This window comes from Loxodonta africana, chromosome 3 (genome assembly GCF_030014295.1).
Source record: "Loxodonta africana isolate mLoxAfr1 chromosome 3, mLoxAfr1.hap2, whole genome shotgun sequence".
In the NCBI taxonomy this organism is placed as follows: Eukaryota; Metazoa; Chordata; class Mammalia; order Proboscidea; family Elephantidae; genus Loxodonta; species Loxodonta africana.
Window position 1 is genome coordinate 187,185,386 of NC_087344.1, and position 22,888 is coordinate 187,208,273.

The window sequence follows — 22,888 nt, forward strand, 5'->3', positions numbered from 1 at the left end:
GAGATGGCCCAAAATATATAGAGACAGAAGTTTATTAGTGGTTACCAGGAGCTGAAGGGAACAAGAATTAGAGCTCAAAGAGTACTGAGTTTCTGTTTAGGGTGATGCAAATTCTTGTAAATAGATAGTGTGATGGTTGCACAACATGATGAATGTCATTAATGTCACTGAACTGTATGCCTCAAGATGGTTAAAATGGCAAATTTTTTGTTTTATAAATTTTTTTATTGAGATAAAATATATATAACAAAAAGTTTGCCAGAAACTCAGCACCCTTTCAGCAATAACACTCAATCCATTCTCCCCGCAACCCCTAGTAACACTGATAAACTTTTTTGTTTTGCTTTGTTTTGTAAATTTTATCATGAGAAAATATACATAACAAAAAATCGCCATTTTAACTATTTTTAAGCATACCCATTAAAAAACTCATTGCTGTTGAGTCAATTCCAACTCATAATAACCCTATAGGACAGAGTAGAACTGCCCCACAGAGTTTCCAAGGAGTGCCTGGGTAGAGTCAAACTGCCGACCTTTTGGTTAGCAGCCATAGCTCTCAACCACTATGCTACCAGGATTTACTTTAAGTGTATAGTTCTGTGATATTAATTACATTCACCACAAATAAATTTCTGTTTGTTAAAGCTGTCCACTTGTGGTATTTCTGTTGTAGCAGCACCAGACAACTAAGGCAGAAATTGGTACCAAGAGTGGGGTGCTGCTCTTTAACAGGTGCCCAAAATGTGGAAGAGTTTTTAGGTGACTAATAGTTAAAGCCTAGATGGGCTTGAAGAGACTGTTGGTGGAATTATGGACATCAAAGACAATTCTGGTAAGGATTAAGAAGGAAGTGAGGAGAACTGTAACAGAAGACAGTACAGACAGTGAGAAGCAGCAGGAGAGAAACAGCAGCAAAAGAACCAGGAGACTGGCGTGAGACAGTGCAGGAGCAGACCCACAGAGCGAGAGAGCTGAGTGTCTTCCAGCCAAGGTTTACTGGCGGAGTGGGCTGCCTCCAGGTACTTATCAGTAGAGCTGGAGAGCTTTGGAACACCTGCAGGGCAGATCCTGGGCCAGCCCAAGAGGCCTAAGAGGTCCAGAGCTCAAGGGCCCAAGAGGCCAAGGAACCAAGGAACCAGGAAGCAGAAGCAGAAGCTGAAGAGACAAGGAACACAGGAAGCAGGCTGCCTCATTCTCAAAGGGTAAGGCCAGAACCTCTTGAGTCTCAAAGGGGAGAACCATGGCCTGCTGGATCTCAAAGGCTAGGGCCATGGCCTCCTAGGTTTCAAAGAGTCATCTCTTCACCAACTTGGTTCTGGAGTGTGGGGCTGCCTTTCATGAGTGCCAGTGGGATGGGGCTGGGTCCACAGCCCAAAGCTGAGGTGGCAGGGCTGCCATGCCCAAATGGCAGAAGAATGAGGCCTTTTGGGCCAAGGAGGCGGTCATCACTGATGACTAGGAGAATGTGGCCACCCAAAGCAAAGGGAACAGAGTTGCCATTCTAGTGAGCCTGGAAGGCAGAGCTGGAGCCCAGGGCTGAGGCGTCTCTACCCAGAACCCAGAGAGTATGACCATCACCTAGAATCTGGAGAGCAGGAGCATTGCTTAAATGGTCTCAGAGAACAGAGATCATTTTCAAGCCTTGAGAGCTAATGTAATGTGTTCTGCTAACCTGCTTGGTGCCTTTTATCCCTTCTTTACCTCCAGTTTCTCTCATTTGTGATAGTGGTATTGTGTAATGGTGCTTGTTCCACCATTGTACTTTGGAAGCAAATAACTTGTATCTTAGATTCACAGATGAAGATAATTTTGCCCCAGGAGATTTTGGAGTTGGAATTGATTTAAGACTTCTGCTATGACATGATGGAGTGAATGTGTTTTACATGTGGCAAGGACATGAATTTTGGGGGGCCAAAGGGTGAATGTTAGGAATTGAATTATATCCCCCAAAAATGTGTGTCAGCTTGGCTAGGCCATGATTCCCAGTATTGTATGGTTGTCTACCATTTCCTGATCTGATGTGATTATCCTATGTGTTGTAAATTCTAACCTCTATGATGCTAATGAGGCAGTTATGTTAATGAGGCAGGACTCAATCTACAGGATTAGGTTGTAACTTGAGTCACCCTCTCTTGAGATATAAAAGAGAGAAGAGAGTGGAGAGGGGGACCTCATACCACTAAGAAAGAAGCACCAGGAGCAGAGTGCATCCTTTGAACCTGCGGTCCCTGTGCTGAGGACCTCCTAGGCAATAGAAAGATTGATGACAAGGACCTTCCCCCAGAGCCAGCAGAGAGAGAAAGCCTTCCTTTGGAGCTAACACCCGAATTTGAATTTTGGAGCTAGCCTCCTAGACTGTGAGAGAATAAATTTCTATTTGTGAAAGCCATCCACTTGTGGTATTTCTGTTACAGCAACACTAGATAACAAAGATATTGTACAACTATCACCACTATCCATTGACAAATGTTTTCTATCACCGTAAAAAGAAACTCAGTATCCCTTAAGCAGTAACTCTGTTTTCCCCTACCCCCAGTCCCTGGCTGGTAACCGCTAATAATCTTTTGTCTATAAATTCGCCTGTCTAAACCAAAAAAAACCCAAACCCATTGCCATTGAGCCAATTCTGACTCATAGCGACCCTATAGGACAGAGTAGAACTGCACAAGGAGCGCCTGGTGGATTCGAACTGCTGACCCTTTGGTTAGCAGCCATGGCTCTTAACCACCATGCCACCAGGGTTTCCAAACAGCTGCCATCAAGTTGATTCTGACTCATGACAACCCCATGTGCAACAGATTAGAACTGTGCTCTACAGGGTTTTCACTGGCTGTGACCTTTCAGAATTAGGTTGTCAGAGCCAAGATGCCTCTGGGTCGGTTTGAACTTTCAGCTTTTTGGTTAGCAGTCAAATGCTTAACCATCTGAGTCACCCAGGGACTCTTGCCTGTTCTAGGTATTTTATATAAATGGGATCATATGTGTCCTTTTGTATCTAATTTTCACTCGGTATAATGTTCTCCAGGTTTATCCATGTGCTAGCATGTATTGAAACTTCTTTTAAAGGGTGAATGCTATTCCATTATAAGTATGTACAACATTTCATTTATCCATTCATCTGTTAATGGATACTTGGATTGTTTCCAGCTTTTGGCAATTGTGAATAATGCTGCAGTGAACGTCGGTGTACATGTATGCTATGTATATAATATATTACCATAACAAAATTAAAAAAGAGAGAGATGACAGGGGGACGAGCAGTGGTCCAGGGCTGCAGGGCGGCGGGGACAGGAGGGCAGTCTCAGAGGCTGCAGGTTGGAAAACAGCCACTGCTCTGAGTGTTTCGTGAGGCCTCCATCCTTGCATAGTGGTGGTGCAAGAACCTCTCTGAAGCCTTCTGGCTACTGCCCTTTGGGTGCCCTGTTCTCTCCCACCACCTAGACTCATGAGCATAAATCTGGAGCAAGCATACCTCTTCCAACACTTGACTTGCTGGAAGAAATGTCCCAGAACATGGATTAAATGCATCAATCCAGAGACTAGAGAGCAACAGAATGGATAAAAAAAACATGACCTATCAATATGTTGCTTATAAGAAACATACCTTAAACACAAAGATAAAAATAAGCTAAAAATCAAAGGATGGAAAAATATATATCAAGCAAACAGTAATCAAAAAAGAGCAGTAGTGGCAATATTAATCTCTGATAAAATAGACTTTAAAGGAAAATCCAACATAAAGACAAGGAAGGGCACTATATAATGATTAAAGGGTCAGTCCCTCAAGAGGATATAACTATAATAAATATTTGCATCCTCAACGACAGAGCTCCAAAACACATAAAATAAATTCTAACAATACTGAAAAGAGAACTAATTCCATAATAATAACAGGAGACTTTAACATGCCCCTTTTCAGGAAGGACAGAGCGACTAGAAAGGAACTCAACAAAGATACAGAAGATCTAAATATCACAATCAAGCAACTTGACCTCATAGACATATACAGAATACACTACTCAACAGCAGCACGGTACATATTCTTCTCCAACTCACATGGATCATTCTCCAGAATAGATGACATTCTAGGTCACAAAGCAAGCCTCAGTAATTTCAAAAGTATCCAGAGTACAAAGCATCTCAGATCACAAACTATAAAATTAGAAGTCAGTAACAGGAAGAACAAAATAAAAAGTCAAATACATGGAAATTGAATAACACCTTGCTTAAAAACCACTGGCTAATAGAGGAAATTAAAATGAAATAAAAAAATTTTAAGAATGAAAACACAACATACCAAAACCTTTGCAACACAGAAAAGCAGTGCCCAGAGGTCAATTTATAGCAATAAACACATCAAAAAAGAAGAAAGGGCCAAAATCAACACCTTAACCCTACAACTGAAACAAATAGAAAAAGAACAGCAAAAGAAGCCGACAGCCACCATAAGAAAGGAAATAATAAAGATTAGAGCAGAAATAAATGAATCAGAAAACAAAAACAATCAAAAGAATAAACAAGACTAGAAGTTGGTTCTTGGAAAAGTTTAATAAAATCGATAAACCCGTGGCCACATTGACAGAAGAAAAGCAGAAGATGCAAATAACCCAAATAAGAAATGAGATGGGTGACATTATAATAGACTCAATTGAAATAAAAATGACTGTAGCAGAATATTACGAAAAATTATACTCCAACAAATTTGAAAACATGGAAAAAATGGACGAATTTTTAGAAACACACGACCTGTCCAAACTAACACAAATTGGCGTATAAAATCTGAACAGACCTATAACAAAAGAAGAAATTGAAGAGGTCATAAAAAATTCCCAACAAAAAAAGCCCAGGCCGAGACAGCTTCAGTGGAGAATTCTACCAAACATTCAGAGAAGAGTTGACACCAATACTACTCAAACTATTCCAGGACATATAAATGGAAGGAATACTCCAAATTTATTCCATGAAGCCAGTATAACTCTGATCCCAAAACCAGGGAAAGACACCACTAAAAAAGAAAACTATAGACCAATATCCTTCATCAGTCAACTCGACAGCACTGGGTTTACTGGGTATCCTTCATCAATATAGATGCAAAACTTCTCAACAAAATTCTAGCCAAGAGAATAAAAGAGCATATCAAAAAAAAAATTACATCATGACCAAGTGGGATTCATACCAGGCATGCCAGGATGGCTCAACATTAGAAAATCAACCAGTATAGCCCACCATATAAATAAAACAAAGAACAGGAACCATATGAGCATTTCAATCGATGCAGGAAAGTCATTTGATAAAGTTTAACACTTCATTCTTGATAAAAACTCTCAGCAGAATAGGAATTGAAGAGAAATTCCTCAACATAATTAAGGGCATATATACAAAACCACCAACAGACATTATTTTCAACGGGAAGGAATAGCATTTCCCTTGAGAATGGGAAACAGGTAAGGATGCCCTTTATCACTACTCCTATTCGGTATTGTACTAAAAGTCCTAGCTAGAGCTGTAAAGCAAGAAAGGGAAATAAAGGGCATACAAATTGGTAAGGAAGAAGTAAAACTATCCCTGTTTGCAGATGATATGATCATATACATCGAAAATCCCAGAGACTCCACAAGAAAGCTACTTGAACTAATAGAAGAATTTAGCAAAGTGGAAAGGTGCAAGATCAGCATACAAAAATCAGTTGGGTTCCTCTAGACCAACAAAGAGAACTCTGAAAAGGAAATCAGGAAACCAATACCATTTACAATAACCCTCAAAAAGATAAAATACTTAGGAATAAATCTAACTAGAGACATAAGTGACTTATACAAAGAAAACTACGAATCACTACTTTAAGAAACCAAAAGAGACCTACATTAATGGAAAAATGTACCATGCTCATGGACAGGAGAGTTAACATTGATCTTGTATCTTTAAAAAAAACAAAAAACAAATTTTTTTTTTTTTTTTTTTTTTTAAAGATACAAGATCTTTACACTTTACTAAATTCGTTAGCTCTAGTAGCTCTCTTCTGGATTTTTCAGGATTTTATATATAAAGAATTAAGTCATGTGCAAATAGAGATAGTTTTACATTTCTTCTTTTTTGGCCTTGGTTGGTGCATAAATTTGAATAATAGTCATATTAACTCATCTTCTTTGTGTTATTGTTGTTAGCTGCCGTCAAGTTGGTTCTGACTTGTAGTGACCCTGTGTACCACAGAGCGAAATACTACCTGGTCCTGTGCCATGCTCACAGTCATTGTTATGCTGGAGCCCATTGTTGCAGCCACTGTCTCAGTCCTTCTTGTTGAGGGTCTTCCTTTTTTTCCTCTGACCCTGTACTTCAGCAAGCATGATGTCCTTCTCCAGGGACTAATCCCTCCTGACAGCGTGTCCAAAGTATATAAGACTCAGTCTCGCCGTTCTTGCTTCTAAGGAGCATTCTGGTTGTACTTCTTTCCAAGACAGATTTGTTCATTCTTTTGGCAGTCCGTAGTATATTCAATATTCTTTGCCAACATCACAATTCAAAGGTGTCAATTCTTTTTCGGTCTTCCTTATTCATTGTCCAGCTTTTACGTGCATATGAGGCGATGGAAGATACCATGGCTTTGGTCTGGAGTGCCTTAGTCTTCAAGGTGACGTCTTTGCTTTTTCTATACTTTAAAGAGGTCCTTTGCAGCAGATTTGCCCAGTGCATCATATTGTTTGATTTCTTGGCTGCTGCTTCCATGGGTGCTGATTGTGGATCCAAGTAAACTGAAATCCTTGACAACCTCAGTCTTTTCTCTGTTTATCATGGTGTTGCTTGTTGGTCCAGTTGTGAGGATTTTTGTTTTTTTTATGTTGAGGTGTAATCCATACTGAAGGCTGTGGTCTTTGATCTTCATCAGTAAATGCTTATAGTCCTCTTCACTTTCATTAAGCAAAGTTGTGTCATCTGCATAATGCAGATTGTTAATGAATCTTCCTCCAATCCTGCTGCCCCGTTCTTCTTCATATAGTCCAGGTTCTCGGATTATTTGCTCAGCATACAGTTTGAGTAGGTATGGTGAAAGGATACAACCGTGACACACACCTTTCCTGACTTTAAACCATGTAGTATCCCCTTGTTCTGTATGAACAACTGCCTCTTGACCTATGTACAGGTTCCCCATGAGCACAATTAAGTGTTCTGGAATTCTCATTCTGTTCTTCCTTGTAGGCATCTGGATATTATCCTATCACTGACAGCATTGTACTTCAGGATAGATCTTGAAATGCTAAGGGCCCTAATATGTGCGTAAATAGAATACCAAACATAACTAAAAATGCACAAACAGTGGAAGATAAACTAGATAACTGGGATCTCCTAAAAATTAAACACTTGTGCTCATCAAAGACTTCACCAAAAGATAAAGAGAACCTACAGACTGAGAACACATAAACATCCATATCCTAGGCATTGGTGAACTGAAATGGACTGGTATTGGCCATTTTGAATCAGACAATCATATGGCCTACTATGCTGGAAACGACAAAGTGAAAAGAAATGGTGTTGCATTCATCATCAAAAAGAACATTTCAGGATCTATCCTGAAGTACAGTGCTGTTAGTGATAGGGTAATATCCATAAGCCTACAACGAGGACCAGTTAATATGACTATTATTCAAATTTATGCACAACATGAAGGCCAAAGATGAAGAAATTGAAGACTTTTACCGACTTCAGCAGTCTGAAATTGATCGAACATGCAGTCAAGACACATTGATAATTACTGGTGATTGGAATGCGAAAGTTGGAAACAAAGAAGGATTGGTAGTTAGAAAATAATAGCTTTGGTGACGAAAATGATGCTGGAGATCACATGATGAAATTTTGCAAGACCAATGATGTCTTCATTGCAAATACCTCTTTTCAACAACATAAACGGCAACTGTACTCATGGACCTTGCCAGACGGAATACACAGGAATCAAATCGACTACATCTGTGGAAAGACAGAATGGAAAAGCTCAATATCATTAGTCAGAACAAGGCCAAGGCACAACTGCAGAACAGACCATAAAATGCTCATATGCAAGTTCAAGTTGAAGACGAAGAAAATTACAACAAGTCAGAGCCAAAGTATGACCTTGAGTACATTCCACCTGAATTTAGAGACCGTCTCAAGAGTAGATTTGAATCACTAAACACTAATGACCAAAGACCAGACAGGCTATGGAAGGACATCATACATGAAGAAAGCAAGGAGTCATTAAAAGAAAGCGATGAAAGAAAAGACCAATATGGATGTCAGAAGAGACTCTGAAACTTGCTCTTGAATGTCGAGTAGCTAAAGCGAAAGGAAGAAATAATGAAGTAGAAGAGCCAAACAGAAGATTTCAAAAGGCAGCTTGAGAAGACAAAATAGAGTATTATAATTAAATGTGAAAAGACCTGGAGTTAGAAAACCAAAAAGGAAGAACACACTTGGCATTTCTTAAGCTGAAAGAACTGAAGAAAAATTTCAAGCCTACAATATTGAAGGGCTCTGTGGGGGAAAATATTAAACGATGCACGAAGCATTAAGTGAAGATGGAAAGAATACACAGAGTCGCTGTATCAAAAAAATTAGTCAACGTTCATCCATTTCAGGAGGTGGTATGATCAAGAACCTATGGTAGTGAAGGAAGAAGTCCAAGCTGCACTGAAAGTACTGGTGAAAAACAAGGTTCCAGGAATTGATAGAGTACCAACTGAGATGTTTCAGCAAGTGGATAGCACACTGGAACCGCTCACTATGCCAAGAAATTTGGAAGACAGCTACCTGGCCTACCTACTGGAAGAGATCCATACTTGTGCCCATTCTATAGAAAGGTGATCCAACAGAAAGCGAGAATTACCCAACAATATCATTAGTATCACACAAAAGTAAAATTTTGCTGAAGATCATTCCAAAGTGACTGAAGCAGTACATTGACAGGGAACTGCCAGAAATCCAAGCCAGATTCAGAAGAGAACATGGAACCAGGGCTATCATTGCTGATGTCAAGATGAATCTTGGCTGAAAGCAGAAAATGCCAGAAAGATATTTACCTGTGTTTTATTGGCTATGCAAATGCATTTGATTGTGTGGATCATAACAAATTATGGATAACATTGGGAAGAATGGGAATTCCAAAACACTTCATTGTGCTCCTGAGGAACCTGTACTTAGGCTCAGAGGCAGTTGTTCGAACAGAACAAGGAAATACTGCATGGTTTAAAGTCAGGAAAGATGTGCGTCAGGTTTGTATCCTTTCACCATACTTATTCAGTCTCTATGTTGCACAAATAATCTGAGAAAGCTGAACTATGTGAAGAAGAACTCCACATCAGGATTGGAGGAAGACTCATTAACAGCCTGCAATATGCAGATGACGCAACCTTGCTTGCTGAAAATGAAGAGGACTTGAATCACTTACTGATGTAGATCCAAGGCTACAGCCTTCAGTATGGATTATACCTCAAATAAAGAAAACAAAAATCCTCACAACTGGACCAGTAAACAACATCATGATCTATGGAGAAAAGATTGAAGTTGTCAAGGATTTCATTTTACTTGGCTCTACAATCAGTGCCCATGGAAGCAGCTAGTCAGGTGACACATTTCACTGGGCCTGTGTGCTGCAAAAGACCTCTTTCAAGTGTTAAAAAGCAAAGATGTCACTTCAAGGACTAAGGTGCGCCTTACCCAGGCCATGATGTTTTCAATCACCTCATATGCATGTGAAAGCTGGAGGGTGAATAAAGACTGAAGAAGTATTGATGACTTTGAATTATGGTGTTGGCGAAGTATGTTGAATATACCATGGACTGCCAGAAAAACAAATCTATCTTGAGAGTAGTACAGCCAGAATGCTCCTTAGAAGCAAGGATGGTGAGAGTTCTTACATACTTTGAACATGTTATCAGGAGGGACCAGTCCTTGGAGAAGGACATCATTCTTGGTAAAGTAGACAGTCAGTGAAAGAGAGGAAGACCTTCAATAAAATGGTGTGATACAATGGTTGCAACAATGGACTCAAGCATAACAATTATTGTGAGGATGGCACAGGACCAGACAGTGTTATTCTATTGTATATAGGGGTCATTGTGAGTCAGAAACGACTCGACAGCACTTAACAACAACAGACTAGGAAAAAACTTTTAGCTACAACATATCCAACCAGAGTGTAATCTCTAAAATTTATGGAAAACTTCAACACCTCAACAACAAAAAGACAAATAACCCAATTAAAAAATGAGCAAAGGACATGAACAGACACTTCACCAAAGAAGACATTTGGGCAGCTAACAAACGCATTAAGAGATGCTCTCGATCATTAGCTGTTAAACCTTTGCCATTGAGTTGATTAGCCATTAGAGAGATGAAACTCAAAACTACAGTGAGATAGACAGCCCCATAAAATAAACAATAATACATGTAGCTCAACCATGTATATGAGACTAAGTGGGCACACCAGCCGAGGGGCAAGGACAAGAAGGCAGGAGAGGACAGGAAAGGTGGACGAATGGAAATGGGGAGCCCCAGGTCAAGAAGGGGAGAGTGTTGGCATGTCACAGGGTTGGCAACCAGTGTCACAAAACAATATGTGTATTGTTTCATGAGAAACTAATTTGCTCTGTAAACCTTCATCTAAAGCACAGTTAAAAAAAAAAAAAAAACTACAACGAAATAGGGAAGACACTGAAAGGTACCTAAGAATAAAACGCAACGAAGGTAAATACTATAACACACAATCCTGCAGCAACAGCAGTAACGAACAATAATTTATGAGTGGATACATAGGTAGGTATCTATGCTGAAGAGATGTGGGAGGTGTATGGGAGTATACCCATGTGCGTATATAGGTTTGGCTGTGGGTATTGCTATGTATTTGTGTTGTATGTAAATTCATATATATGTAGTAGAGCATATGGGGCACAGCCATGGAAACAGCCTAGACATATTCATATACCTTGTGGGATTGATTTACTGAGCTTGAAGGCTAAGGACCATGGTCTCAGAGAACACCTATATCAATTGGTATAACAGTTCATAGAGAAAACACTCTACATCCTCCTTTGGTGAGTAGTGTCTTGAGTCTTAAAAGCGTGCAAGCAGCCATCTAAGATAAAACTATTGGTCTCTTTCTGTCTGGTGCAAAGGAGAGTGAAGAAAAACAAAGACTCAGGAAACAGTCCAAAGAACTAATGGACTACAGGAACCACAGCCTCCACCAACCTGAGACCAGAACTAGATGGTGCCCAGCTACTGCTACCGGCCACTCTGACCAGGATCACAATAGAAGGTCCCAGTTAGAGCCGGAGCGGCGGGGGGGGGGAATGTAGAATGAAATTCAAATTCATAAGAAAGATCACATTTGTTGGGCAGAGAGAGACTGGGAACCCCTGAGACTATAGATAGATATCTATAGACTGTAGATATTAGGCACCCTTCTAACTTGAAAATGAAGCCATTCTCAGAGATCACCTATGTGCCAAATAATAGACAGACCTGTTAATAAACAATAATGCATGTGAGGAAAGTCCTCCTCAGAACAGTCATCTACATGAAACCAAAAGGACAACAAAGATGAGAATGCAGGAAGGGGCAAGAAAACCAGACGAATGGAAATGGAGAACTCAGGGTGGTAATGGGAAGAATGCAGACAGGTTGTGGGGATTACAACCAATGTCATGGAACAATGGGTGTATAAACTGTGGAACGGGAAACTAATTTGCTCTGTAAACCTTCTCCAAAAGCACAATAATAAGGAACTTAGAAAAAAGAAACGTCCTAGAACAAAGTAAAGGGCTAATTACCAGCTGCTGATTGATTTGGGCAAGAGGGTTCCTGTGTTTGTAGCAACAAGAGAACTTAATTAAAATAGTTGGTTTGACAGCACTGAGATGCTGTCTTGATTTCCATAGCTTCTGTGTCGCCACTTCAGTGTTACAGACACATCCTGAAATTTAAGGTATGTTTGTGGCTGATGTACTTGATGTGGCATTTGGATGATAATTATGTAGATTTTCCTTTGAAACTTAATTTCACAAACTGTCAAAACGGGCTCGTTATATCTCTGAAATCATTAGGGAATAATAATTAAAACAAAAATGGTTTAAAATGTTTCTCTATTAATAATTATTTTTAGCTTGAAACTGTTGCTGATAATTGGTTCTTGGGGTCTGTATTTAGAATTGTCTTACCAAATCCTTTGCTGTGGAGTCTATTGCAACTCATAGCAACCCTAAAGGACAGAGGAACTGCCCCTAAGTTTTCCAAGGCTGTAATCTTCACAGAAGCAGACTGCCACATTGTTCTCCTGTGGAGCAGCTGGTGGGTTCAAATCACTGGCCTTTTGGTTAGCAGCTGAGTGCTTAACCACTGCACTACCAGGGTTCAGTGTTTTTGTTAGATACCATCCAGTCAATTCCAACTCATAGTGACCCTATGTACAACAGAATGAAACACTGCCCAGTCCTGCACCATTCTTAAAATCATTGCCATGTTTGAGCTTATTGTTGCAGCCACTGTGTCAGTCCATGTCTTTGAGGGTCTTCTCTTTCTCTGACCCTTTTACTTTATCAAGCATGATGTCCATCTCCAGAGACTGCTCCCTCCTGATAATACGTCCAAAGTACATGAGACGAAATCTCGCCATCCTTGCTTCTAAGGAGCATTCTGGTTGTACTTCTTCCAAGACAGATTTGTTCGTTCTTCTGGCAGTCCATGGTATATTCAGTATTCTTCACCAACACCATAATTTCAAAGGCATCAATTCTTGGGTCCTCCTTTTCATCGTCCAGCTTTCGCATGCATATGAGGTGATTGAATATACCATGGCTTGAGTCAGGCGTACCTTAGTCCTTAAAGTGACATCCTTGCTTTTTAACACTTTGAAGAGGTCTTACGTAGCGTATATGCCCAATGCAATCTGTCATTTGATTTCTTGACTGCTGCTTCCATGGGCATTGATTGTGGATCCAAGTAAAATGAAATCCTTGATGACTTCAGTATTTTCTCTGTTTATTATGATGTTGCTTATTGATCCAGTTGTGAGGATTTTTGTTTTATTTGTGTTGAGGCGTAATCCATACTGAAGGTTGTAGTCTTTAATCTTCAGCAGTAAGTGCTTCAAGTATTCTTCACTTTCAGCAAGCAAGCTCGTGTCACTGCATATCACAGGTTGTAATGAGTCTTCTTCTAATCCTTGATGCCACATTCTTCTTCCTATAATCTGGCTTCTCAGATTATTTGCTCAGCATACAGATTGAATAAGTATGGTGAAAGAATACGACAACCCTGACATACACTTTTCTTGATTTTAAACCACGCAGCATCCCCTTGTTCTGTTTGAATGGCTGCCTCTTGGTCTATGTACAGGTTCCTCATGAGCACAGTTAAGTGTTCCGCAACTCCCTTTCTTCACAATGTTATCCATAATTTGTTATGATCCACACAATCGAATGCCTTTGCATAGCAAATAAAACACAGATGAACATCTTTCTGGTATTCCGTGCTTTCTGCCAAGATCCATCTGGCAACAGCAATGATATCTCTCGTTCCACATCCTCTTCTGAATTCTGCTTGAATTTCTGGCAGCTCCCTGTCAGTGTACTGCTGCAGCCACTTTTGAATGATCTTCACAAAATTTTACTTGTGTGTGATGTTAATGATATTGTTTGATAATTTCTGCCTTGTGTTGGGTCACCTTTCTTTGGAAGAAGCACAAACATGAATCTCTTCCAGTAGGTAGACCAGGTAGCTGTCTTCCAAACTTCTTGGCATAGACAAGTGAGTGCTTCCAGCATTGTATCTCTTTGTTGAAACCTCATTTAGTATTACATCAATTCCTGGAGGCTTGCTTTTTGCCAACGCCTTCAGTGCAGTTTGGACTTGAAGGAAGAAGTCCAAGCTGCACTGAAGGCGTTGGTGAGAAACAAGGGTCCAGGATTGACAGAATACCAATTGAGGGCTGGATAGAAATCTCTCAACCCCCTGCCTGCAAGTTTATTCTGACTCATAGTGACCCTATAGGACAGAGTAGAACTGCCCCATGGGGTTTCCAAGGCTGTATATCTTTATGGGGATGTTCTGGGTGAGAACACTGGAGAGAGGAAAACGTGTGGGTTTGGAGCCTGTAGAATTACAGTGATGCGCAAGGCACCCAGGCCTTACTCTCTCCACCACAGCCCATGTGCTTTCTACCCAACCTTAATTCCAACATAACCATTTCCTCCTCTTCTTCCTTCTAGAAGTGCCTCAGGGATCTGCCAGGCCAAGCAGACCCAGATCCGCCCCTTGTCTGGGGAGGGCTGTGTGTACAGCGCAGTCTGTGACTACACGTGGTGGAGGACTCCCTGATGGCCGCCTCCCAACCTCCCTTCCCCGTTTCTGAAAGGTTTTCTTTGGGTTGGCTCGGGCTCCCAGTGAGAAAGCGGGTGAAAGTCAGCCAGAGTCCGTATCAGAGCAGGGGCTGCTGATGCTCTCTGTCCTGCTTTGAAATCTACCTGGAGTGATTCAGTGTAAACTCAATAAAGTAAATACAGTTGTGCCTGAGTGACGACTTTTCTTTTTCTCCTTAGGCTCTGGAGCAGGTTTCTGGTGAAGGAAGTACCCAAAACACTGGTGAGACCCTGAGCTGCCACCAGCTCCCAAGACCCGTCTTTCATCTCTTTGCTTTCCTCTCCCTGTCCCACCCAGGTTTCTACTTCTTTTACAGCCTTCCTCTCTGCTTTCTTCTGTGTTGACTCCTTCTTGTAGAAGACACCCCTTTTGATTCCTTCAGGACCCTTTCTTGATTAAAGAATATGATCCAGCAAACCCTTGCCACCTAGCTGAGGATCTAGAAGCTGAGAAATAGAAGGATGTGGCTTCTTGGCCCATCTTATCCTCCTGAGGGCAAGGCTAAGGTCTCGAGGGGAGAGGGGTTTTGATCCTCTAGGGGTAGATCTGGTGCCTCCAGGACTTAATTTTCTCCTTTCCAGCTGGTTCACAGGCTTCTACTGACCCACGTGAGATAGAGGGACCGAGAACAACCTTTGCAGTGCCCATGGAAATGAGGTGAGCAGAAGTGCAGAAAGACCACCATGGCAAAGAGCGACTGGAAACCTCATTCAGTCTCCCAGGGGTAGGGGCAGGGATAGGACTGGGCTGGGAGATAATGTTTTCAGGAACTCCTTCATCAGACCCAGGTTCTAAGACTGTGATCCAGAGTGACTTATAAATCTGTTTCCACGAAGGAAAAGAACCACATGATCATGCCAACTGATGCAGAAAAGGCATTTGACAAAATCCAGTACCCTTTCGTGATGAAAATAGTCAACAAACTAGGAAGAGAAGGGAAATTCCTCAACATGATGAAGGACATTTGTGAAAAACCCACCGCTAATGTCAATGTCATACAGAATGAAAGACTGAAGGCTTTCTCTGAAGATCAAGATCAAGACAAGGATGCCTGTTTTCATCATTGTACTGGGAGTTCCAACCAGAGCAATTAGGCAAGAAAAAGAAATAAAAGACATCCAGTTGGAAAGGAAGAAGTAAAACTATCTCTATTTGCAGATGACATGGTCCTATATATAGAAAATCCTGAAAAATCCAGAAGAAAGTTACTACAGCTAATGAATGTAGTAAAGCATCAAGGTACAAGATCAACATACAAAAATCAGTTTTGCTTCTATATACCAACAATAAACAATCTGAAAAGGAAATTAAGAAAACAATTTAATTTACAAAAGCATCCAAAAGAATAAAGACCTAGGAATAAATTTAACCAGAGAGGTAAAAGACTTGTATGCTGAAAACTATGAAACATTGCTGAAAGAAATTAAAGAAGACCTAAATAAATGGCAAGGCATACCGTGTTCACGGACTAGAAGACTCAGTATTGTCAAGATGACAGTACTACCCAAAGTGACCTACAGAATCAACTCAGTCCCTATCAAAATTTCAACAACCTTTTGTGCATCAACAGACATTATCAAGAAAGTGAAAAGACCACCAACAGAATGGGAGAAAATATCTGGAAACTGTATCAGATAAGGGTTTAATATCCTACAACTCAAGAACAAAAAGACAACCCAATTAAAAAATGGGCAAAGGTCTTGAATAGACATTTCTCCAAAGAAGATAAACAAATGGCCAATAAACATATAAAAAGTTGTTCAGAATTAGTCATTAGTTGTGCAGTGTGGGTCCAGCTTCGTTCTTGTATATGTGGAAATCCTGTTTTCCCAGCACCATTGGTTGAAGAGGCTATTCTTTCCCTGTTGAATGGACTTGGCACCCTTGTTGAAAATCAGTTGGTCATTGATGTATTAGTTTATTTCTCAATTCTGTTCCATTGGTCTGTATGTCCATGTTATACCAGTACCACACTATTTTGATTACTGTGGCTTTGTGATAGGGAAATGCAAATCAAAACCACAATGAGATACTACTTCACACCCCCTAGGATGGCTACTGGAGTCCTGGTTGTGCAGCAGGTAAGTGCTCAACTACTAACTATAAGGTTGGCAGTTTGAACCCACCGGCTGCTCCATGGGAGAAAGATCTGGCAGTCAGCTTCCATAAAGATTACAGCCTTGAAACCCTAGGGCGCACTTCTGCCCTGTCCTGTAGGGCTGGTATGAGTTAGAATTGACTTGACAGCAACGAGTTAGGATGGCTGTTACCAGAAAACCGAAAATTAAGTGTTGGTGAGTATGTGGAAAAATTGGTATGCTTATCCATTGCTGGCGGGAATGTAAAGTGATTCAGCCTCTGTGAAAAACCATTTAGCAGTTTCTCAAAAAGTTAAACATGGAATTATCATACGACCAACATTTCCACTCTTATGTATATACCCAAGAGGCTTGAAAGCAGAGACTCAAACAGTACGCCAATGTTCATAGTGGCATTATTCACAGTAGCTAAAAGGTGGAAACAACCCAAGTGCTTTCAACAGATGAATGGGTAAAGTAAGTGTGGTCTAGTCATACAATGGAATATTATTCAGCTATACCAGACACAAAGGACATTTGTCCCTTATATGATCCCACTTACACGACATGTCTAGAGTAGTCAAATGCATACAAACCAGAAGATTAGTGGTTAGCAGGGGCTGGGGGAAGTTAACGGCAAAAAAAAAAAAAAAAAAAATGCAGATAAAGGTAAAAAAAAAAAGTAATATAAATCAAGAAGCAGTATAAACGTTCTAGGGATTTGAAGTAAATGCTAAAAGAATTAGCTAGAAGGGTATAAAGTGGTTGTCTTGGGGGGAGTAAGGTTAGGAGACTTACTTTTTGAAATGGCTGATTTTGCTCATTAAACTATGCTAATATGTATTTTTTTTAATATGTAGCTTTAATAACAATTTAAAATAAATAAAACCATTAGGAGAATTTTAAAACTGAAAAATACCTGTTTTTTTTTTTTTTCTTTTTAAAGTGCGGTATCCTGGGGTATGTTCAGTTCTGAGGATGCCCTGTATCCCCTTTGCCAGCACCCAGCAATCTCCTTCATAACACTTATCCCAGTTGGAATTAATAAATTAACTGTGTAATCTTAAATGCCTAAAAAACAAAATCCATTTCCAGTCATGTACAGTGAAGGCCTGTGACTGTTCCCTACGCCGGATGCCATGAGATAATCGTGCCTACCACCCCTTCTGCTTTTCTTTAACACCGGACACCACTCTTAGTGTCCGAGATGCCAGAATCCTCTTTTTGAATTGAAATGTGATAGGATGAGTGGCTTTTGTTTTATTTTTAAAAGCAGCAGGTTCGCCTTGCTAACCACATGTTACTTAGCCAGGTAAGAAAATTAGTAGAGGGATGTGCTTAAGCACTGGGAGGAGTTATTTTGGGATTTAAAACATATGCTGGATTGTGGACAGTCTGCATTTTCATCCTCCAGAGGCTGATGAATCACTTTAACCAAAAAAAAAAAAAAAAAAACCAAACCTATTGCCTCAATTTCAACTCACAGCAACTCTATAGGACAGAGTAGAACTGCCCCATAGAGTTTCCAAGGAGCGTCTGGTGGATTTAAACTGCCGACCTTTTGGTTAGCAGCCGTAGCACTTAACCACTATGGCACCAGGGTTTCCATGAATCACTTCAGCAGGTTCCATCGAAAGCAGCCCAGCCAGGGCTTTTGCCCATGTCTCTCAATGGAGTTCCCTGATGTGGTTTTGTTTCTCTCTGCTGCATGCCCCCTCCAAACTCGCCAACCCCAGTTCCCTGGCGTGGTGCTTCATTTCCTCCCCTGTGCGTTATGATTATTGTGTGCTTGTCCGGCACCACCCCCGGCCTTGGCGGAAGTACGCACGATTCTCTGCTTACGGTGACTCTCGTGCCTATGGCCAGCCCAGCATCCCACAGGACAGGCCTTGGGTGAGTTCACTCACTCACGCCCATCCCCTTCCCCTTGCTTTCCTTGTAGAGGATCCTTCCTGGTGCTGCTGCTGAGGGATTGCTTCCAGGACCTGAGCTGGCTGGCCACTGTCCACCACCTCTGTGGGGAGGTGGGGCTGCTGGTGACCAGTGTCATCCCTCAGACCCCATTCTTCTGGGCCATGCCTGTCACTGAGGTACCCTTGGTGCCCTTGGGCTTCTGTGCTTTCTCTGGGGGCCTTCCTGGGAGGAACGTGGTGATGGGGCCAGTTGGTGCTAGACATCCAGAATGACCGCAGCCTGGGCCCCGGTTTCAGCGTCCTTCTCCCTCCCACCTCGTGCTTTTGGTTCCTTTGGGACAGGTTAGCGGGACTGACGTAACAGGTGGCAGTGGTAGAGACAGGTGTGTGGTGTGATGCAGGCGGCAAGGCCGGTGTGTTTGTGCAACCTTCAGAACTTGCAGCAGAACATGGAGGTGCTGTTCAGCGCCCTGGCTGAGGCGGAGGAGCAGCAGCCCTACCTGGATGCCTCAGCTGTGCAGCGCGGGACCCGCTGTCTGGCTGAGTACTACCTGGGCGACTACGGATGGGCCTGGAACAGGTGTGAACCCGAGCAGGGGTGGAAGGAGGGCATGGGAGAGGCCCGCAGGCAAAGCTGCCCTTTGCTTCTGTGCTTCTCCCTCCTTTGGACCCTGGTTCCTTTCCTGCTGCTTCCTCTCAAGATTGTCTCCGCTTATTATCACCTCCCCACCAGGAAGGGGGAAGGCAAAAGACACTCGCTGCTCCTCCTTTAGCCTTGCCCTTCCAGCCCTCCTTGTTGGTGACCACTGTAGATGGAGCAGCGTCCTCTCTGCCTCTCCCCCGCCCCTGGCCAGGTGCTGGGTGATCGACCGGGTGGACGCCTGGGCGGTGGTGATGTTCATCGACTTTGGCCAGTCTGCCACCATCCCGGTGCAGTCCCTGCGCAGCCTGGACAGCGACGACTTTTGGGCCATCCCACCTCTGACTCAGCCCTTCATGCTGGAGAAAGGTAAGATGGCTCCCGCCTCCCTGGCTAGGGTTTCAGAGACAGAGATGTGGTCCCTGCTTCTGGGCCCTCTGTGGAGAATGGTATGGTGAGCAGCTGAGGCACTTGGGGCTCCCTTCACCCTCTGTTCTTCTGCTCTAACCCCAGTTTTCAGCATCTGCCCCCAGCAAAGCTGCCTCTTGAGTAGTGGTTTTCACACCTGGGCTCTTTGATTCCAGGATCCCAAGAGGGACGTCAGGTGCTGCCCAAAGGCTGGGTTTCTGGATGGGAGGAGGGAGGGCAGGCCTCCCACCCTGCTTCTGCTAGAGCCATTCAGTACGTATCTGTTTCACATATACCAAGTTTTATGTGGAAAACCTGGTGGCGTCTTTAAGATTTCATTTAAAAAGATTCTGCAGTAGAAGAAAACTAGAATTTGAAAACCAGTGGTAGAGGTTAGAGCTCTGGACTTGGGGTCTTCTAATTTGCCGTTACTTTAGGTCTAGATGCCTGTTGGGGCCTCAGTTTCCACATCTGTGAAATGGAGAGGCTGGTCTTTACCCTTTCCCCTCTGAAGACTGAGGTTAGGCGAAATGTAAAAGGATGTAAGAATGCTTTGGAAGGTCAGGAGCGGTGGCAGAAGTAAAGCTGGTGAGACACACACACCTGCCTACCTACCTTCCTACTCATGAAGTAATGTGGAAAAGTAGCTCCCAAAACTGCTGGGTCCTGGCCCCCTGGGAGGCTGATGGGCTCTCTGGTGCTTTTGTGCCCAGTGGTCAGGGAGCACCACCCAGAGGTCATCTTGGGTCACTGCATGTGAGGAGGGCCACTGCACAGGGAGTAACGGGGTAGCTAGGGGTCCTGAGCTTTGGGCAGGCACTGAGAAGAGGAGCCCCCTACCCTGAAGAGCAGTTCCCCAGCCTGCTGGAAAAGGTCAGAGGATCCAGGCCAGACATGGCCCTCTGTCAGAAGTGTGCACGCCTCTTGCTTGGACTTTGAGACAGCCCTGCGGGATACGTCAGACAGGCGTATCATTTCCTCCTTTTATGGAGGAGGAGGAAAGTAACTCTGAAAGTGAAAGGACCTTCCTCATGTTTCATAGCAAGAAACGGCACAGCCAGGGATTGACCCTAGGGCTGACTGCTCATATGACAGACAGTCCCAGATTTGGGGGGTGTGGCCAGACACGGGGAGGACTTCCGGGCAGCTCCCTGACCTCCCTGGTTCCAGCGTGTGAGAATGCGCGCCCTCATGGTGCAGCCCCCTCTCTCTCTTAGAAGAGGCACCCTTGGAGCCGAGTTGAGGGAACACAATTTTCCATCCCCAGTAGACTTTCTCGTTAGAGAATGTAAGGTCTCAGATCCCCTGTAATTATTTTAACAACAGTAATAATGCCACCTCCTTTCATGTGCTCATACTTTGTCCTCTCCCTCTCACCTCTTCCATGCTTATTATCTCATTTTACCCTTGCATGGAGGAGTCAGCACTAACCGGCAGGGACTTGTTGGTGGGAGCTGACCAGGCAGCCAGAGCACCTCTGTGCAGCTCAGGCTTCTCCCCGCCCTTGCAGCTCTTGCCCAATCAAGCGCCACTGAGATTTTGTTGTTTGGTTTTGTTTTGTAGACATTCTGAGTTCCCATCAGGTTATCCATCGCATCCTGAAAGGGAAAATCACTGGCGCTTTGAACTTGGAGGTAACCGCCCCTGTATCTAAATTGGCTGGCCCCTCTCCCCTGCCAGCCTGGAGTTTTGGCTGCAGGTCAGTGCCCAGGCCTGGGGACCATGGCTTTACCTGCCACTCCCCTAGACAGCACAGACCGAGGTGATCTGGGGCAGCAGGTGGGCTGGCTGTGGACACGCCTCCCTTCACCAGGACTTTCTCTTTCTCTTCTAGTTGCACATCCTGAAGTTTCAAGAGTTTAAATAGCAGGGCTACAATCAGCTTGTCACCTCTTCTGTCCGCCTCAGGTCCAGAGCCGGCCTCGCTCGGCCCCTTTGTATCCCTTTAGCGCTTGAGGCCCCGGGGATGAAAAAGGCCAAACTGGTGCCCCAGATGGATTTGATTCTCATTTGTCTTCATCTTTAGCTCACCACTCAAGGAGAGGGTGAAGTCTTAATTTATCAGCTTCCCCAATTCAGCATGGACGCTTGAACTAAACGTAGGGAGCTCCCATTAGGCTGAAAGCCTCAGGCAGCCCCTGTGTTCCTCCCTGCATCACTCATTGGCACCCCAGAGCACAATCTAAGCTGCCCTAATGGATTCTGGATGGCACAGGAGCCCACTGCCTAGTTTTCCTGGTGTTGAACGTAGAACCAAGTAGAGAGCATTAACCAGTGAGCCATCACCTTGGCAAATAAACGGTGTGTTTCACCAGTTTGGGGTGACTGATACCTCTTTCTGGACCCTCGTCTGCATCCCTGCCCTCTAAAACCCCTGCAGAGAGATTGAGAAGCTGTTGTCTGCTTCATCTGCTCATTCAGCTCCCAGGCTGTGGGCTCTGGGCCAGGCACGCCCCGCCTGGGCTAGAGATGCACTCCCGAGGTGTTGGGTAACGACTCTGCTTCATCTCTCTTTGCCCTCTCAGTGGAGAGAATAGGTTCACGGCAACAATATGGCCTTGATTCTTCTTTTATGCTTTGCAACTTTATTATAACTTTAAACTTAAGGTCATAAAAGGGAGTATTTGACAAGAAAAATGGAGGGTTCTCTTGTTGGCGTTAGCTCGAGCTCGCAGGAGCTAGCATTTTCCTTCACGTCAAGTGAATGTGAACCCAATTATTTCTTTAAATAATTTTATTAGAAGCCAGACTATTTAAATAATTTTATTTGTTTCATCCTTTGGTAGATGAGAAAAATACATTACAAAATACATTATACAGAGGACAGCTCACAGTACACACTACTAAAAACACAATCTGCATTCCAGCCAGGGCTGGTGATAAGTTCAGAAGGAAGCCAGAGGCCTTGAAAACCAGATCTCGGCTCCAGGGAATGAATTCTCCCCTTGTGTCCCCTCTTTATCCCAACCTCAGCACATATTAGCACTCCGAATCTGGTGGGTGTGGATAGAGCAGCATTGAGGGGGACTGGCGAACCCTCTGTCCGCCAGCAATAGCAAGACGTCCCTATCCCTCAAAAAAAAGGGTGGCGGGGGGGTGGGTAGGGAATGACCAATGTTAAAACGGCTGTGCTCAAAGCATGGCAGGACTCCAGACAGCTGGGCCAAGTCTGGGACTTCTATAACCAGGTCGTCACTTAGCCATCCCTGGCCTCTGCCAACCCATTCATCATCCAGTCTCTAGGCATAGACTCTACTGAGAGGCTGCCTCAGCTCCAAAGCCAGCCTACTGACAAGGAGGCGCAGGCAGCTGCACCTGCTCTAAGCAGAAGCCAGGCCCACACTTTGACATCAGCAGGTACAGCCAACACAGCACCAACAGTGCTCTCTCAGAGCAGACGCCCCACCTCACTTACCCCTCACATTCCCAGAGCCTGGGATGAGGACACAACCTCTTCCCCCAAGCTA

General features: G+C 43.2%; 1 protein-coding gene across 1 annotated transcript; it reads left to right on the plus strand.

Moving 5' to 3' along the window:
* Positions 1-16,406: 16,406 nt before the first annotated feature.
* Positions 16,407-22,483, plus strand: TDRD10 (tudor domain containing 10). Its single transcript, XM_064279998.1, has 6 exons — positions 16,407-16,463; positions 18,317-18,550; positions 18,808-18,953; positions 19,228-19,382; positions 20,985-21,055; positions 21,256-22,483. Exons 1-6 carry the CDS (start codon positions 16,407-16,409, stop codon positions 21,286-21,288), a joined length of 696 nt encoding a protein of 231 aa, XP_064136068.1. The 3' UTR covers positions 21,289-22,483.
* Positions 22,484-22,888: the final 405 nt, after the last annotated feature.